Below are 19,893 nucleotides of genomic sequence, written 5' to 3'. Positions count from 1 at the left end.
ATACTTTATTATTATTAAGAAAATGAATCACTTCAACTGTAAACCTGCTCAGGGACATTTTTGGGTCACACGACCAAACTACATTGAGCAACAGCGCAGACAAACATCATCATACTTTAACTAAAGAAGAATTTCATTTGGAAGAAGTGCTGACAGATAAAACTGTCCTCAACTGAAACTCGACTGACTCTCACATTACAGGTGGCATATTACCAAGAACCCTGCCACAAAACCAATGCATTGTAACCTCTTTTTCCGGTTTTTGCCGTCTTTGAGCAAGAGACAAAAAAAAAAAAAAACTCATGACAATGACCACAAAACTTTAAGAAGGCACGTCTAACTCATTATTCAAGAGAACCTGGCAAGTGCACACTTGTGCATCACAACTGCGTTTGCCAAGTGCTTACATAACCAATCTATGAAGCCCATTTATTAGCTGTATACTTTACAGAAGAATGTTAAACCTTTTGTTACTGGATATACTGTACAAACAGGTGTTATATAACCAATTGTAATCTAAATAAAAAGAAAACTTGGTCGAATGCCACTGAAATGTTTATGTGACTCAACTCCAATAAAAACATGTCAAGGCATTGCTGCGGATAAGGAAAATGACTCAGAAATGGTAGTGCGATCATTTAGTGAAATTATATTCTTAGATCAATGCATTATGCACTAATTGCCTTGATGAAAAGTGACAAGGCTGTGAACGTGCATTAATGCACAGCTCTTGTGCAGTCATTATAGTTGCAGAGACTGTCATTAAAACGATTTCCTACAAAAGTTATAAATAAAATGTAATGACTGGTGGCATTGTAGTCAAGTGGGTCATATTTAACACCAAATAAACACCAGGAAATTAAAAATGAGTAAAATACCAGGACAGCTTCATCCTACTTTCCTTAAAAAAGTCTAGTCCGTTGCACTCAAATAACTAATTTATTATATTTCAAATGAAAGACCATGCAAAATGTTACAGATAAAAAAGCTTTATTGACACAAGTTTTGTGAACAAAAGAACAAAAGCTGTGGATGCAAGCTTAACTAGAAATAATTTAAATTTGCTTCCCACTCTCCCCTTTCATACAGGATAATATATTCCCAGTGGGAAAACATTCATGGGCAAATGCAATATATGACCGGAATTGCATTTAAAAAAAGCGACCTTATTAAAGTATACAGCAAACATGTGAGGCAAGACCAAATCTTGCATTTCATTTGTGAGTATTCTGAATAAATAGATAGTGCACGAGAGAGGAAAAGCAACCAAAAGGGATATGATAACATCATTCATCATGACCCTCACTTTCCCTGAGGACCTACATCTGAGTCCCACCCTGTTTAAACCAGAATTATTGTCAGTTTATTTCAGATAGGGTTGAAGCTGCTGTAATAATTCCTAGCTTTCATTCCTATTAGTCTGAACTCGGCCATCAGTCTTTTCCCTCATATATAATGTTCTTCTACAAAGGTACAGTAAAATTATTTCTCTCGAGCAAAAAAAAAAAAAAAGGAAAAAAAATTCAGAAGATAGTCTAATTTTGGAATCTACATTTGAGGATCTGCCATGCTCATTTTTGGCCATAATGTTTGTTTGGTTTATTTTTCCTGGGGACATAATGCTCCTTTTTCACTAAATACAAAGCACAAGAGGATCACTTTCAGGTTTAAACCCATTCCTTTCATTTCGGTTTCAAAATACTTGTGCAACTCTGATGGTTTTCCACCCTGACTTGAAAAGAGACCCGGACCTCTTTGTATAATTTGCAATTATACATAGTCTGTGCTAGTCGAGAGGAATATACAGATGACACAAAAGAGAAAAGTAACATCACTATTTACAGACAACGGATCTCTCTTCTGCGTCACAATAAATCTTTATGTAATATACAGATTTTCAGTGTTCATGAGCAGACTCAGTTGGCCTGGGCGATGCGGGAGTCTGAACCGATGAAGTTGAGCATCGTCTGGACCAACTCTGGCAGATCATAGTCGTGCTTCCAGCCCCAGTCATTGCGTGCATTGCTGTCATCAAAGTTCATGGGCCAACTCTCAGCTATATGGATGGAAAAAAAAAGTTTCTTTGTACAATTCACACTATTTAATGTTTGAGGAAAGTGCAGATGTTTTGGATCATACCTATAGCCTGTCGTACAGCGTCAATCTCATATGTGACCTGAAGATCAGGCAGCTGTTTTTGGACCTCCTTGGCAAGTTCCTCTGGAGTGAAGCTCATGGCGTTGATGTTGTAGGTGCGCATACTGAGCGATTCTGTCGGCGCCTCCATCACCTCCAGCGTGGCCCGCAAACAGTCATCAATGTACATCATGGGCAGCCGTGTGTCTGGTTTTAAGTTGCACTCAAACTTGCCAGTCTTGACAGCATCGTGGAAAATCTGCACGGCGTAGTCTGGAAAAGCCAACAGACACTGACCTTTAATAAGACTCATTGCAGTTTTTTTGGTCAGCAGTCTCCTCTACCACAAGCAACAGTTTGACAGCAACAGCTGTCGGAGTACTTTTCAGGTTTTTACATGTGATTTCTGGCAGCTGGAGGTGTGGTTCATATGGCTGGTCACCATTGGTGCAGGCTAGTGGTTTATCTAAAAATACTCAAAGCGAACAACACCCCTTTCTGAGCAAGAGCCAGTTGCATAACTTCATAAGGTCATGTGCCAAAAAACACAGATGGAGCAGAGTGCACTGTACCTGTCGTGCCACCGCCGGGCTGTGAGTCTGCAGAGATGATCCCAGGGTACCGCAGACAGCGGAAGTCAAGGCCATATCGGTGGTGGTAGTACTGCAGAAGAGGATCATGTGTAAGGATTAATATTCCATACGGCACAGAAAATAGGTGAAAACACTAAAATATGGGTTACTGGTGTCTTACCTCCCCCATAAGCTCTGCATGGACTTTAGAGACGCCATATATAGTGCGTGGTCTCTGCACACAGAGGTCAGGAGTGGGATTTCGAGGTGAAGTTGGTCCGAAGGCACCAATTGTACTGGGCACAAAGAGCCGAAGCCCGTGTTCTGCTGCAATGTCTAGGATGTTGTGTAGTCCTACAGAAAAAAAAAGAGAGAAAAGATTTAGAATTAAATTATTAATTTATATTTAGTGCCGTATCAGAATCAAAATCTAATTTTTAATCAAAGGCTATTTTGAATGGAAAGATCTAGACAAATAAATGTTTTACAACATTACAATAAACAAATTTTTCCTGGTAAAACACCCATGTAATTTATTTGGAAAAAAAAATAATAAAATAAGCACAAAAGCAGATTATTATAAGTATCAAACTGTTACATTTAATGTACTGTCTAAATGCAGTCCATTCGTTTTCTAAAGTCTTACCTGTGATGTTGACTGCTCGTGCCAGTGCCACATTAGATTCCCCAACAGCACTTAGAAGAGCACTGTAATGCACTAACCAGGTGATCCTGTTATTTACTACAATCTCTCGCAAGTTCTTGTAGTCCAGAATGTCAGAGTAGATAAAGGGGCCTGTTAAAAAAAAAAAATTAATGCAATCAACATGTCAAAACTTGTGTGATCAGACTAGTTCTGACCATATTTCTCAATATTAACAATATTGAAATGAAGAAAAAAATCCTTTATCTTTTCAATTTTCACCTGTTTTAGACAAACAAATGTTAAATCAATTATCCAAGCTAATGAAAAGAAATTTGACAAAATAGTTATTTAGCCACTATAATAAACATAATTAGCACTTCTTTACTGATCTAAATTACTTTAACATTTGGAAATGATAAATTATCTCTAACAAATAACACTCCAAACTACATCTGGCACACATCTGGTTTAAATGGATATATAATTATAATACAACAGACCTGATAATAGAGTGCTACCCCAGTTATTTCTCTCATAAAATTACTGTAAGAATTTGTTTGGCATTAACAGAAGACATACCACTGTGAAAGACATTGCTTGGTGGCTTCCTGATATCTGAGAGGATCACATTGTTTTTTCCAAATCGCTTCCTATGAGACAGGAGGAATAACTTTATTATGCAACATATGTTTTTATGTAAACATTCCATTTGTAAATGCATCTACAATGCAAAAGATTAAAATGCTTTTATATATGTACCCTAACCCTGTGTGCATACCTTAATAGTTTAGCAAGCCCAACCCCTAGCTGCCCGAGGCCACCTGACAGAGAGAGAAAAAGATCAAATATCATGCAAAAACAGAGCAGGGAAGTCAGGATCCGCCCATCTTAAAAATGTGCTAAAACCAGTGTGATCAACGTGACTAAATACAAAAGCCCCAACTCTTAAATAACAAATGGCCATGTACCTAAAACCTGTTTTTCATACCTGTGATGAGAACTTTGGGGTGGTCGGTTTCAGAGAAGGACACAGAGTGAAAGCTGGCGTCAGACCCAGGGGTGACCTGACGCGGGGAGAAGCTGATGTTGCGTATCGCCACTGTGAGAGGCTGACATCCACATGCAGGGGCCAGCAGGGCCTGCTTTGCCACCTTACTAAGGGCTCTAATGACTGGCATACTGTTACCTGCAAAAACAAGATCACACATTATCAGAACCTACAGTTAAAAGAACAGATCACCCATCATATACTCACCGTCATGTCCTCCTAAACCTGTATGGATTTCTTTCTTCAGTGGAACAAAATAAATGTCAGGCATAATGACAGCCTCAGTCACATTTCTTTTCCACTGCATAGATTTGTTTTTTCTACACACTGAAAGTAAAAAGTGACGTTAACTAGCATTGTTTGTCATTCTGCCTAATATTTCCTTTTTTGTTCCTCTGAAGCAAGTCATAACAGGTTGGAAGATGCTGGACATCTAAATATAAAAGCATGTGCTGATTTCGGATTAACATTTCGAGTCAGACATCGAACATATGCTTTTTACATTAGTGCTATTTCAAACGTAGTCACATGAAGCTCAGTGCAGTGACGCTCGTAAATTACACTGGCAGGTTAACTAAATTTAATGAACTAAACCTGGTGTAAGGCGCGCCAAAGTTCATTCTTCTGTTAAATTCGCAGTTAAACCGATAAAAAAAATAAAAAATATTTCCAGGCTCTCATCGCCGAAATTTCTTACCGTGTAAATGTAAAGGCACGAAAGGAACGAAGAATGTAATGTGAGCATATTTATACTGCCCTGCCTTCGACGGCAGCCAATCAGCGCGCGAGCACCGTGGCGAGATGCCCAACACATCGTTCAATCTGACCTCCAAAGGCTTCACTGTGCCAAGTTTGTGCGGACTGGTCTTCACATTCACAATACCCCAACACACAATCCAATCCAGTTTGATCTTGATAGGAAAGGTCAGTTAGATTTCCGGGAATTTAGATCAGTTTAGACTAGTTTTCAAAGGCTTTTTTCCACAGTGCAAAGTCTGGGACGCAATGCAGGGTCGTCTTGTTCCACGTTCACACTGTGTTCATACGCTATCCCGGGTTTGTAATTAATTTTTGATAAACATTTTTCCAAATTTCACAATGCATATTTGTAAACCCCGTATTAACCTCCAAACTTAGGGTAATACTGTACACGGCCCGTTTTAATACATGCTTGTCCATCTATGGCCAAAAGTGGCCACGTAGACCCGCTCTGGTCATTTTAAATATGAACATAACTTAAAGAAAATACAATATGGACTCTCTTAAACCCAATTAACCCCTCTGCTGCCTTCACATTTTTATCCGTTTTTGTAGACTTCTTCGCGTCATAGCTCATGAATATTTAATGAGATAAGCACAGAGGGAGCTCGTGATTGGTTGTCTGCCTGTTGCTAAACAACTCACTGTAACATTAATTCTTGCACCTTTAGCGCTGCAGTTCGGCTAAGTAGTTTTAAAAGCCATTCAGAAGAAATTACACTCTACGTTTTAAATAACAGGTTATCTAACCCAGGGATAAATATATCGGTATGACTGAAGCGGTGTGCAAGACTTCTGCTGGCAGACTAACATTAGCGACTCCAGAAAAACGTGAGCCAACGTGCTCACGACGACTGACTACACCCCATCAACGAACACCTTAAAATAACGGTCACCTTATCAGGATTTTGACACTTTTTCACTAACGTATTTGATGAAACACTAAAGGGAAGTCTTGTGTTTTCGGCAAAGTGACAAAATGAGGAAGAGGTAACGTTAACGTTATATAAGATACCCACGTCTTGAGGTTCATTATAGGCCTAAAATAACATAGATATTTAACGGAATGCTTTAGGACAAAGTAATTGGATTGAGAAGTAAATAGCGATAAGGATGTGAAAGTGAAAAATAAACTATCATGTATTTTTATCTTTCCAGTCGAGACCATGGGAAGCCAGCGTTCAGATAAGGTTCTAATTGTAATCAATCTTAAGCAAAATGCAATCGATTTCAGTAAATTAATTCACTCACCTATTGACTAGAATAAGATTCAGAGATTAGACAGAAAACGTGTTGTTCTGAGCGACGTGAGCAGCTTTCCTTATCTGGTTTTCCGTCACTGATGCTTCCTTCAGTATCTTCCAGTATTGCATCAGCTCGCCGCGGAGGTTTTATATCCGCAGCACAAGAGGCTTTCAAGAGAAGCCGGCTGCGCTCTGATTGGCCAGCGCGCTGGAGGTGAGGCCCTGGCCACGCCCTTCCTGACGTCTGTAGAACTGAAACATGACGACTGAGGGTTCTTTTCAGGGTTGCACGTTCAACCCCCCTCTCACAATGAATGCAGTCAACGGGACGTTTTGCGTTGAAAGTAAAAGGCTGAAATCTCATAGTAAATGGTTTGAGATAATATGTCTTGTTTCTATAAAATACCAAACCTACAAAAAAAAAAAAAAAAAAAAAAAGATAAATTACCTAACTTCCTACCTAACGTGCGTTTTGTCCCACTGAATTTAGCACCAGATTTTAAACAACATAATCCTATTTTAAATATTTTAGACAGCAATGAATTACTTGTATAATTATAGGAATACTACCATTACTACTAGTACATAGTAGTAGCAGCTCTGGTATTGAGATTTTTTTTTCAGCCATATTAATTGAGACAGAAAAAAAAACCTTAAAAGGTAATTTTTTTTTGAAAATAACTAGTGAAAGCAAAAATGTGATTAAAATGGTTAAAACGGAGACCTGTTACACAAAGGGGTACAGTTTCCATTAATACTAGAATTTGAATTTACAATTTAACCTAAAGTCAGATTGATAGCTTAAAACAAAAAACAACGGAGGAACATTAATTTTCCAGCAGCCAATGCATGGATGGCAGGTCAGAGCTATTACAGGTTCTGGTCTGCCAGCCACACACCATCAATATGATTAAGCCTTCCTGTGATGCTTCGAGGCCATATCCTCTCAACTCAATTGATCTTTACCCTGAAAATCTCTTAAAACTTCAGTCCTATCACTCCAGGTGCACATTTATGAAGCTTTTCAATCCAATAGATCAATAGAACGGATACCTGATGTGTGCAGGTCACAGAGGAAGGACATAACAAAATAGTGAATGAATAACTCAAAGTGACACTTTGAGGGCTTGTGTGGAGTGTTTGCCTGGAGGTTACTTCAGGTCTGCTACCATCTCTGTGAGCCAAACAAATGTGTTGTCTTTATGTCTATTAGACATTCTCCATGATTAAAAGCAGAATACAGAGCGTGTCAGCACACACATTATTTCCAGACATAGCAAAGAAATCAATATCTGCACAGCACAAGAGGTCCTGTACTGGTTGCATTTGAAACTCGAGTGCACATATACAGTGTACTGTATACGTGTGGCTGTATCAGGCCCATCCCCCAGGAAACACTGCATGTTCCTGATAATGAGCGGCTGTGTAAAGCAACCATATGTTTATGTGACGAAAGATATGGTGCTTTGCACAGCCAGTGGTTGTATTTGCAGCAGAAGCTTGTGCAATATGAAACAGTGTTTCTATTAACTAATTATTAGACAGTTCAGCAATATACTTATTCTGACAATCCTTTATATATATATATATATATATATATATATATATATATATATATATATATATATATATATATATATATATATATATATATATAAGAAAATGACAATTCTGTATTTTATATGAAAAAATGACATTCTGTATTTTATATGAGCTATACTGTGTATTCGGCTTGAAGTTAAGATACCATTGTTTTCTTTTTCTCAATGGTAATATCAGTCATTATTGTGATGCGCTGATAAGATACTTCAAATTGACTAGTGGTAATTCATATTTTATTACGATTTATAGTTTCGGAACGGAGATACTTACAGGTAGTCAATTTAAATATATATATATATATAAAAAACACACAGATGTACATTAAACAAATTTAATGCCCACAGAACATAACATACGTCAGTTACACATTTAATCAATATTTTGTAAAGCAAGGCATGACACTGTACAGACAATTTTACAATGAATCTTAATAATGCATGTCAGATGATGCAACTGAAGAGCCAGAAGAAATAAAAAGAAATAGTGCATTAACAAAAACAACAATTGAATGTCTATCCCCAGTATCCAAACCTGCCTTAAACCAAGACACATTCATAAGTGCCACGAGAAATTAATTTGATGGCAAGAACCCAGTGGAATATTAAAATGACCTATATATGCCACAGGAGTCCCTACACACTGGATTTAAATATTCAGATATTTATGAAACAAATGGACCCAAAAACCTTTAATAGCACATTATGAGATTTTGCAGCAAACACCTTCTGTCTACAGACCATGCTCATGACAACTGTAGAGAACTGGAAGGAATGCAATAGAAACTTCAATAATCCCAGTGGGCTTTATTTTTAGATGTTTCTAAACAACTGCTGTGCGTGTCCTAATAAAGATGTTCATATATATAAAAAAAAAACATTATGTAACAAGATTTCCAAGGGTTGTTTTTTGACATTCAGAAACAGAAATCTGGATTTTAAAACTATATACTAAATATCTTTATATAAATAAGAATATTACCTGCGCACAGACAATCTTACATTTGTAAAGCAAAAATTGCCACTTTTGGCAATTTCTTAAAGGAACAGTTCACCCAAAAATGCAAATCTGCTGAAAATGTACTCACTCTCAGACCATCCTAAATGTAGACGAGTTTGTTCCTTAACACTTGCAAAACTTGTTCAGCAGTACATCCTCTGTGAATGGTTGCTGTGAGAATGAGAGTTCAAAAGGCTGATAAAAAGAAAACTAAATTACCCACAAGCATTATTATGGTTTATGGACTGGTATTTTGGGTAGTGATGGTGCAATTAAAAAAAACCTCTTTCTTTTCACAGGTTATAAATTGATGAACTGGAGGCATGTGGATTGCTTGTGTTTTATTGTGATGTTTTTAATCAGCTGTTTGAACTCCCATTCTGGCGGCACCCATTCACTGCAGAGGATCTACTGGTGTGCAAGTGCTGTACTTTTAAAATTTTCCACATTTTCTCTGATGAAGCAACAAATTAATCTACATCTTGGACAGTATTTTTGGGTGAACTCTCTCTTAGATCATGTGGTCAGTGTTGTCAGTGTTAGGGATCATGTAAGACCATGTAAACCACCTGTGTTTGATTCAAATGCTATTTCCAGCATCTGATAGTCAGTCCAGTATTTTCCCTTTTGTTTTATTTTATAATTGTGCTTTCTATTACACTTCATGGCACACGACGTAAAAAAAAAAATAATAATAATAAAATGGCACATCAGCAGTCCCTTTTCTATGAGAACATGTAAACCAAAGCACCATTGTACAATCTGTAATAAATGTCATCCATATCACAACCTGCTAATCAGTTTAAAGTGTTTTACATGAAGCACATTATAATAAGGACAAGTGAGGCATAGTGTTTAAGGAAGAAAACTACAATGATATATTAATAGTGCAGCAGATCTAGTGGAAGAATCCATTGAAGACCAATGGAGACGGAAAGAAAGAGTACGATCAGAGGAGTGTAGATACACGAGCATGAGACTTATTTCAGTAAGACAGAAATGGCAAATCAGAAGGATACCATTCTGGTGACGTCCTATGGTGTCTGCAGGGGGCCGTCCTCCGTCTCGAGCTGGGCCAGCTGCCTGCGCAGGCTGTTCACTTTGTTCTGCAGCTCCTTGTTGTACTCTATAATATGGACCATCTCCTGACAGGCCTCGTCCAAACACTTTGTAGAGCGATTCCAGCGAAGGAATACCCCTACAGAGAAAAGAGCAAGGTGCTAGATATGTAATATGTGACGATATCATTCTGTGTGGCTGATAAATTATCTTTTCTGGGACACACAAAAAGAAAAAGATGTGAGATGGCCACATTGATCACCCTGCATTGATCATCCCCATACAATCACCAATCCCATGTTTCTTAACACACATGATGCTTACATTTTGTAATGGTGCTAGCAGAGTGCACTGGGGCCAGTTGCACCAGCTGTACGTAAGTTACATCATACGCACTACTAAATATTAGTTATTATTAATGTATCATTTTAAATGGGGCAATCGTGGTCTAATGTATAGAGAGTCTGACTTAAAACCCGAAGTTCGTGGGATCAACTCTCATTAAATACTACTTTACGGAGAGTTAACAAACTACTTGCTACATCCTGCCTTATGAACAACTGGTGAAACCAAATAAAATATAGGTTCAGTGTGGACTTAATGTTCTCATTTAAGCTTATTAATGGCTGGTGCAACCCTACCCTGGTCAATACTCATTCAACTGTGAAATTAACATTTGATCGACTATTCCTCAAAGGACCTTGACACTTAAAGGAATAGTTTTACTCACCTTCAGGCCATGTAATATGTATAGATTTGTTTCTTCATCAGAACAGATTTGGAGAAATGTATTGCATTGCATCACAGCATTACATTGAAATGTATTTATTGCATTAAATCACTTTCTCACCAGTGGATCCTCTGCAGTGTATGGGTGCCGTCAGAGTAAAAAAACAACAACAACAACAAAAACCCAATTATCTATAAGTAATCCACAACTCCAGTCCATTAGTTAGTATCTTTTAAAATGAAAAGCTGCATGTTTGTAAGAAAAATATTTTATATGTATTATTGGTGTTTCCAGTGAAAGGTTTGTCTCATCTGAATCAGGAGAGAAATATGCACAGATCATTTACAAGTGAAAAGAAGTCCAAAACAGTTCTAAACAAATATGCTGGTGGAATTTATGTGAGATGACAAAAGGGGAAGGACTTTTTCACTGGAGTATTATGAATTACAGAATCATAGTTAAGCCATAAGCGATGGATTCAAATTCAAACACCTTTCACAAATGTGCAGCTTTTCATGTCACAAATCATTAATTGATGGACTTGAGCTATGAAGATTACTTGTGGATTATTGTGGTGTTTCTATCAGCTGTTTGGAATCTTATTCTGATGGCCCCCATTCACTTCAGAGCAAGTACGTAATGCTACGTTTTTCCAAATCTGCTCCGATAAACAAAAAAAAAATCTCCTACATCTTGGACAACCTGAGATACCATGTTAATATAGCCAACCAGTACTGTATTAGAAACACATGTGCTTGCCAAAAATAAACTGGACACATTATTCTGTTCTGTTCTAAAGTGACTTGGAAAAAAGTGCAACTTGGAGAAAGGATGCATTCATATATAGCCCACAAATTGAAAATGGTTTCGTTCAAACCACCTGGTTAATTTCATTCATTCACACAAACATAATAGCAGCATGTGTTACTTCAAATCTTTTTTTTTTTTAACGAACTGTAATCTAGTCAAAGGCTTATATCTATAGTATAAGACTGTTCAGTGTAGCTCTTTTGGCGAGTGCACTGATATTCACATGTTTGACTGGTAGTGTATATGAAAGGTCTAAACATATCTGTGAGTTGTTTGAGAACTGCTCATGTGACTGAAAGTGAACCCCCATGGCATTAAACTTTATGTCTGCTTGGCTGCTTTTCCTGAAAGAGTCTCTTTCACTGCACCTCTAAAATAGAGGCATGACAGGCTCCAGAGATGAGGACTGAAAAAATGAATGACACAGAGGTCATCGGGGTTAAATCATTGTTACACTTGTGAATTCAATGTGACAATCTGTATCGGGTGAAAGGTTTAAAACAGTCTCAGAATTGCTTCTTTAAAGCAAAATAATATCTTAAACATGACAAGGAAGTTGAATTTTCTTGATTAAAAATAAACTGATTACTATATTTAGAGTAAATTTAACTTTATTTTTTAAATTTCAGCTTTGTTTAATCTGTGTCCAAAAAAAACAACAACCAAAAAACAGTCTCTGTCATATATAAAAACTAAAATATAATCAGACTGTAGGCGTGTTCTTTAAAAATATTTAAATACTTAATTTAAATAATACTGTATTCTAAAATAAAAATACTTCTTTTTTGCAATTAATAATAGATTTTAGATGTTTAAATTAAACAACTAATAATTTTTTTTTATATATGGTCCAGAAGGCTTTCATTTTCATTATACCAGGAGAATTATAATTATTTAAATGGAATCTGTCTCAGAGATTGTTAAATATAATGTTGAAGTATGTGACGAATGCACAAGATACAGTACCTATAGGTGCATCTATTGTATGGCATTGAAGAATGGTAACATACCATTCCTTTCGAAACACATACTGATCTTATGATCCACAAGTACTTTAAGCATCTCACTCATCCAAAGGTTCACTGTAAAAATATAGTTAAAGCACCAAACAACACATGACTGCCCCCTATAGTTTAACTGGGCAAACATGCGTTTCAATATCATTTTAATGATGATGTCACATTCACAGCAGGTGCTGGAAGAGATCAGAAAATGAGAGGAATGTGGGAGATTTGATGGCGCTCACCCTCCCACAGAAGCAGGCTCTGGGGAGCCACAGACGGCCAGATGACCAGGTTATTGGGCTCATACAGTGGGTTGAGAAATCGCTGCAGCTCCTGAGGTCTGTTCACCCACGACCATAAAGAAACAGTTTTTTGAGACAGCTGCAGCTTCACCCTGAAACATTGAAACAGGAAGTACAAAGTTTACATTTATACCTCCTCATGTTATGAGGAGCGAGACACATCCAGCCGTTGCCATCCATTATGTTACAATAAGCAACTGTTCTACACTTCAAGCTGGACCCAAACATTCATAAATATATTCTAATCTTGCAGTTCATACATTTTAAAAAAATAAACGTTCCAAAGGTTTTTTATTTTTTTGCAGTGATGCCACAGAAGAACCATCTCATGTTCCCTAAAGAACCTTTCAGTAACCATTTTTGTCTTAGTGAAGAACAATTTTAAGATATTTTCCCCACTATAAGCCATCTTTTATGCAAATAAAAATGTATATGGATGTTACAGGATCTTCATGGAAACATCGACTCCCCATAAAATAACCGATTTTTTTCCATTTAAAGAAAACATATGTTAAAACATTAAACCAGAAAGAAACCTCTCCTCTTGTGTCCGAAGATCAGATTTATGACGTCACAAACTACACACCATTCATTGTCGGTAAATGAGTGAACCAAAACTGGGCATTTTGAAATGTGATACACATTTAAGCAACAAGCGGAAAATCATTTCACAACACATCTACCAAAACATCCTGTTCAGAATATGAAACAAACAGAAAAGGGTCACGGCCAACAACAAGTTGGCCTTTACTGATGCAGCAGTGTTGACGGAAAGGGTCGTGACCTTCTGCTCCTGAACGTATCTTTCGAGTCAGATAGAATTACAACATGCCATGTGTTTATGTACAAGTGTAAACTATGGACCACTTCCAAATTCCCTTTTCTTTCAAATCCACCTTTGGTGACATAACTGTTGCACAGACACACCAGTTACCTTCTGAGTGATAAAATAATTGTGGCATTTGCGACAGGTCCTGTGTTGGCCACTTAGAGATTTATCTGGTATGGTTCAAACAATTTGTTTTTATAATGTAATACAGGAAATGAGATCGAATCTGTAAACGGACGTAATGACAGGTATTTGATGAAGGGGGACACTAACCTCTCGGCCACGCAGTTTCCAAGGAAGGTGCCAAACTGTGAGGCATAGGCATGCTCGAAGAGCATGATCAGCAAGTTCTCGTTGAACTGGAAGGAGCAAGGGAACTGCCGCAGAATCTGCCACACACAGTCCAGGAAGAGCAGGAACACAGGCGCTTCACTTCGGGGCTTCCCGTTTGAGTATGCAGACTGTGCACAACGCTGCTGGAACGGGTGACCGGCCTAGGGGAAAGGTTACAGGACCTTAGGTTATCCCAGACTTTACAGAGAAACATCATTTTAAAACCAAGGCTGTGTCTGATTCCACTTCCTAGTTCCTTATGTTGTTAACTATTATCAAATTGGAACACTAGCAAGGGTCTTGATTCTCTACAGACATTTTGTACAGCATTTGTTCGAAATGGAAAACATTTGCAACATTATAAATGTCTTTACTGTAACTTTGGATTAATTTAATGCATCCTTGCTAAATGAACCCAAACTTTTGCACATTAAAGTACACAAATTAATAAAAATAAACATCTATCAACTGCAGAATAAAGCAATAATAAATTTGTATTTAATTCCTGTATAATACTTTGATGGGAAATACTTAAATACTTTAAAATGCTTTTTGTCTTTACACTTCTGCTCTTCTCTGATGCCCTATGATAATATTTCCAGTATGCTAATAAAGTGAGCAGCCAACTTTTTTACAGCACATTCAGAGAATTTCTAGGGAGGCTAATAGAATGACTTTGACAATGGGACATGAAGCGGAAATCAGACACATCCGAGTTTCTCGGTTTTCTCACCTGTAACCACTCTCGCTCAATCAGCGCCTCAAAGCCACGGATGGTTCTGCATGTCGGATCGAGGATGATCTGGGCGAGAGACGTGACCTGCAGTGTTGAATCAGTGCCCTCTGTGCCATGAACCAGCACTGACGCCCCTTCCCTAGAATACAACACAAATCAAAGTGGCCCCTCCAAGTTTGAAACTGCACTTACAAAACTGTGCAACAAACCTGATGATGAACTGCGTGCCAAAAGCAGCAGAACCAGTGTGGTGTGAACATAATGATGATCACGGCATGACAACAGCACTAATTATCACCACAACAAGCTTTGTAACCAATGTGGCAAGAATCAGGGCGACCACAGCATTTGTAATGAACTAAATCAGTAATTACCACAGCTGCACGATATGGCCTGTACAGATCAGTCTGCAGTGTGATGGCTCGGTGTGCATGAGATAGGAACAGGTAGACGTATCAACAGATGTACCTGTCAATGCACTGTGCAGCCAGGCAGGCCGTTGTGAGGATTTCCTTAACATTACTCTGCCAGTTGGACGCTTCAAGTTTACTGAGCCAGCGGTCCATGCTGTGTGACTGATCGTTGCACGCCTCCACCAGCTTTATCAGACTGTCCTGCAGAACATTAGACCTGTGGGAGAACAGCTGTCAGATTATAGTCTTAGTTACTGGACTCATTTGTGCAGCTGTGTTTGTTTGCTTGCATATGGTATTCTTCAGCTCCAAAAGAGCATTTTACTGCAACTGACATGTGTTTTCCAGGCTTGAACGAGTTTAAGCCCCCTAATAAAAGCACAGTAGGTGCTAATATCAGTTTGAGATGGTACAGACTGTCACAGTCCATTCACTGACTGCCTGATGTCTACTGATCACAAGATTGAAAAGAAAGTGATCTGATTTACTGACTTAATCAACTTTATCAGTTTGCCTGTAAACCAATTAGAGCACTTAAGAAATGGTCACTGGATTTGCCAAATATTTGTCAAAATCAGGTTGAAACCAGAGAGAAGTTATGGTTTTGATTAAACAGTACAAGGAATAAATAAATCAATATTAATTAAACACATACATGTATCAATCATTCACATGCAATCAATCAAATAACATGCATTCAAAAATAGTTGTAAAAATGAACTTAATTTAAAATATAATTTTTTAATTTTTTTAAAATACAATTAAATTTTTTTTTTAACTATACCCAGGATTTTTGTTTGAGGCATTATGTATGTATTATATGTATTGCGTTTTTACCAATTTTACCAGAGTCTTTACAGCTTTTAATATTCTTCCACTGATTTCTGTACAACTATTCATTGAAACGGCGGCATCACAATAATTTTTTTTAATGCTGGTCTTTTATCGTGTATCAAACCTGGCTCTAAATAGCATGTAAAAAAAAAAAAAAAGCTGTGCTTGGTCGGTTTACAGGTCGGACAGGTGGTCATTCAGATCAAAACTTTGAATAAAATAAAATGTAATAATTTCATTTTTAAATAAATTCACTTATGTTATCTACATTTCAATGCAAAAAAAACATGCATCTCATGATAGCATTATCATGAGAAGAATTAAATACACACCTCTCAATGGCTTTATGGATCCTCCTCCACTGAGGGTAGTTGGCTTCCTGTTCAAATCCTCCTCCACGAGCTTTAGCCTGCTGCGCTACAGCTATAGTCCGCGTGTCGATGATGTAACCTCTCTTCCCCGCGCAAAGCGTGGCATTGATCAGTTTCTCGTCCTCTTTGCAGCGGCGTCCATTGGTTCCTATCAGTGGCTGTGCTGCTCGCATCATCACCTGTGGACCGTGTGATCAGAGTCAGTTTTTTAAACAGGTCAACATTTGGAAACAAAAATTTCCAAAGGACACTTCTTCTAACCATGCCATTTTTCTTGTGGTAGTAACTGAGCACAGGGAAACGGCCTCCGTGGCGAAAGGAAGCAGCTTTGCAGAGACTTTCATCATCGATGTCTTTGGGCACAGTCAGAAAGGACGGGTACGAGGGACACACGCGGAAGTCTTTATTTACCTCACTCAGTCTCCATTCATCTGTCTGAGAGAGGACAACAGAACTCAGTGTCATCGTCATTTAATTAGTCACTTTATTTTTTAAATGAAATTAACGAAGTCTAAACCAAAAGAGGTTTCAATAAACTGCTATACTGCACACTACAACTCAAAAGCTGGGGTGAGTCATCTTTTAAGAAATTCATAATTTTATTTTGCAAGGATGCATTATATTGATCAAAAATGAAAGTGAAGAATAATAATAATCAAGTAAATGCTGTTTAGAGCACTTAAGTTTCCACTATTCTACTATTATATTAAGCAGCACAACTGTTTTCAACATTGATTATAATAATAAATGCTCCTTGAGCCCCAAATTATCATATTAGATTGATTGCTGAAAGATCACGTGACACTGAAGACTGTAATGATGCTGAAATTTCAGCTTTGCCATCACAGGACTAAATGAGCGACTAAAATAAATTATAATAGAGAACAATTGTTTTAAAATCGTAATTATATTTCAGAATATTATTATCGTGGTATTGTATTTTAATCAAATAAACACAGCTTTGGTGAGTATATACAACATTTCCAGACCCCAAACTTTTGAACGGGAGTTTATGAAATACTAGCTGTATTTGTATTAAATTGGATATCAGAAGATGAAGTCCCGAATATGTGCTCTTTGGCTTCCCATAGAGAATCAGCTGAAAAAATGAGCAATGATACACTGAGAAACTGTATTACAGCTTTTTCTGATGACCTCAGTGTCAAGGCATCCAGGGAGAAAACAATACCATAGACTCCAGATCTTTGAAAGACTCCTCTGCAACGAACAACTGCCATCCATCCTCAATGACCTCAAACAGAGGACGATAGAAGAACGGATACATCAGGGACACCGAGTCCAGCGTGGAGAGAGCCTGAAAAATGAACCATCATAAACTGAACACTAACAGCATAAACGGATTAGTAGAAATCAGAGTTATTATTAGTCCATTATTATTCTGCTTTATGAGTGAGTACTAATGCAGTCTTACTTCAATTGAGTTGGCGATATTAAGACACTCCTCCATGCCAGGTATGTCCAGCTGAATCACCCGCAGGTCCTTACACTTTACAATAATAGTTCCCAGTGATCCGACAAACCTGCAAACATTAGGTCTGTAAGATGTTTTTGATAGAAGTCTCTCATGCTCACCATTTTTTTTACTGTCACGTTTGATTAATAAAAATATATATGTGCCCCTGGAGCACTAAACCAGCCATAAGTAGCAGGAGTATATTTGTAGCAATAGCCAACAATACATTGTGTGTCAAATTTATTGAATGTTTTAATGCTAAAAAAAATCATTAGGATATTAAAAAAGATCATGTTCCATGAAGAAAATTTTTAATTACCTACCGTAGATATATCAAAACTTAATTTTTGATTAGTAATATGCATTGCTAAGGATTTCATATTTTGGTACCCTCAGATTCCAGATTTTCAAATAATTGTATCTCGGCCAAATATTGTCCTATCATAACAAACCATACATCAATTGAATGCTTTAAACATCATGAAAGCTTATTTGTTCAGCTTTCACATGATGTATAAATCTCAACTTCTCAAAAAACCCTTAAGACTGGTTTTGTGGTCCAGGGTCACAGTTGTGAAAATGATAACAATAATATGCCATTTTTACTAGTTGTCCCAGACTTCCCTCTCTGTGTATCAGCAGTACCTCTTCTCAATAGAGTCAATGTTAGCGTGAAGCAGCCAGAGCTCCTCAGTGTTGTCCTGCCGAGAAGACAAGATGAGGTGATGTCCCGTCAGACACAGAGTTCCCTCCACAGTGGGCATGAAGGGGCGGTGGAGGACCACCCCATCCACACGAGGGGTTTTGATCAGCTCAGCAAACTCCATGATGTTTAGAGAGGTACAAGAAACCTGCAAAAGTCAATGGGAGAGGAAACACTGATGTAAATGACTACTATAGTGCAAACTACGTCTAAGTCTCATTATTAGGATTCTTCTTATTCTTTTATTTGCATTCATCTGACAACTAAACCTATATAATAGTATGATTATAATAAAAGCAATGGTTAGACACAGAGGTTTGTTATGTTGCAGCGGTGGGTTTCTCATCTGCAGATTCCAAAACAAGACGCAAGCATTGAGATAGCGGTGAGAAAAATACCACATTCGTCTAATTTACTCGAAGGAGCGTAACTAAACCAGGCACGAGTATTTATAAACAGTTATTCTGGCATATTCAATGTATCTGTCCAATTTCTCTCGGCTCGCTGTGTCATCACCCTGAAATATGACAACAAACGGGATTTGCAGCTTTGTGTCGCATCAACACGAAGACGCTCGGATTAAAACGAATCCAATGAACTCGACAAAGAACCGCAGGTGCAATGTTATTTGTCAAGAACAACATATGCATTTTAAACGTACTTAAAAGAGATGACAACAGCATTTCTCTCACCTGACCCCTCTACTTCCTCGTTTCCACTCCTTTGTTGGATTTGACCGCGAGCTAATATTAATCAGTATCGCCACCTACTGGTTTGGGTGAATGTGAGGGAGCGCGAGGAGTGCTGAAGACTTTACATACCGGGAGAAGAGTGTTGAATATTCTCACTCATTCTCTTCTCAATAAACACTAAAAAACAATATTAATTATAATTCTGTAATCATTGTAATTAATTATTATTTTAATGTATGTAAGTAATATAAAATATAGGTTACACTTTATTTTAAGGTGTCCATGTTACAGTGAGTAATATTAATTAGGCTACTTACGGTTAGGGCTAGGATACGGTTTGGCTTCGGGTAACTTGCATGTGATTATGCATATTTTATTGTTAATATAGTAATAACATGTGTATCAAGGACACCTTCAAATAAAGTGTTAGGCCTACCAAATATAATATAATTACCTAAATATAATTTTGTGTTCTCTACAGGTTTATAAAGTACATGATTAAAGAGGAGCAAGGCGTGGAAATTGGATTGAGAGGCTAACAATACCAAATACAAGACAAAAAGATAAACAATGTTATACACAAGAGATGTTGAACATGTT

The 19,893-nt window shown here is 37.5% G+C and overlaps 2 protein-coding genes across 4 annotated transcripts; both read right to left on the bottom strand.

The window, feature by feature from the left end:
* Positions 1–1,553: 1,553 nt before the first annotated feature.
* LOC113037766 (L-threonine 3-dehydrogenase, mitochondrial-like) lies at positions 1,554–6,562 on the bottom strand. Of its 2 annotated transcripts, none has more exons than XM_026195117.1 (9): positions 6,413–6,562; positions 4,343–4,540; positions 4,133–4,175; positions 3,934–4,004; positions 3,355–3,504; positions 2,890–3,062; positions 2,709–2,799; positions 2,140–2,409; positions 1,554–2,056 (listed from the first exon to the last, which is right to left on the bottom strand). In XM_026195117.1, the coding sequence occupies exons 2-9, from the start codon at positions 4,530–4,532 to the stop codon at positions 1,917–1,919; spliced, it is 1,128 nt and encodes a 375-aa protein (XP_026050902.1). In that variant the 5' UTR covers positions 4,533–4,540; positions 6,413–6,562; the 3' UTR covers positions 1,554–1,916. The 2 variants fall into 2 exon arrangements, with proteins under 2 accessions (XP_026050902.1, XP_026050901.1); XM_026195116.1 differs by lacking the exon at positions 6,413–6,562 and adding an exon at positions 5,100–5,454 and having other exon boundaries at positions 1,784–2,056.
* A 1,762-nt stretch (positions 6,563–8,324) lies between these two features.
* On the bottom strand, positions 8,325–19,366 carry LOC113037753 (myotubularin-related protein 9-like). Of its 2 annotated transcripts, none has more exons than XM_026195103.1 (11): positions 19,294–19,366; positions 18,544–18,749; positions 17,857–17,965; positions 17,614–17,739; positions 16,686–16,859; positions 16,386–16,603; positions 15,275–15,436; positions 14,804–14,945; positions 14,011–14,231; positions 12,849–13,000; positions 8,325–10,201 (listed from the first exon to the last, which is right to left on the bottom strand). In XM_026195103.1, exons 2-11 carry the CDS (start codon positions 18,723–18,725, stop codon positions 10,038–10,040), a joined length of 1,650 nt encoding a protein of 549 aa, XP_026050888.1. In that variant the 5' UTR covers positions 18,726–18,749; positions 19,294–19,366; the 3' UTR covers positions 8,325–10,037. The 2 variants fall into 2 exon arrangements, with proteins under 2 accessions (XP_026050888.1, XP_026050889.1); XM_026195104.1 differs by having other exon boundaries at positions 19,263–19,313.
* Positions 19,367–19,893: the final 527 nt, after the last annotated feature.

Source organism: Carassius auratus, chromosome 20 (genome assembly GCF_003368295.1).
Source record: "Carassius auratus strain Wakin chromosome 20, ASM336829v1, whole genome shotgun sequence".
NCBI lineage: Eukaryota > Metazoa > Chordata > Actinopteri > Cypriniformes > Cyprinidae > Carassius > Carassius auratus.
The sequence above is the reverse complement of the archived record's forward strand: the minus strand, read 5'-3'. Positions and strand labels throughout refer to the sequence as shown.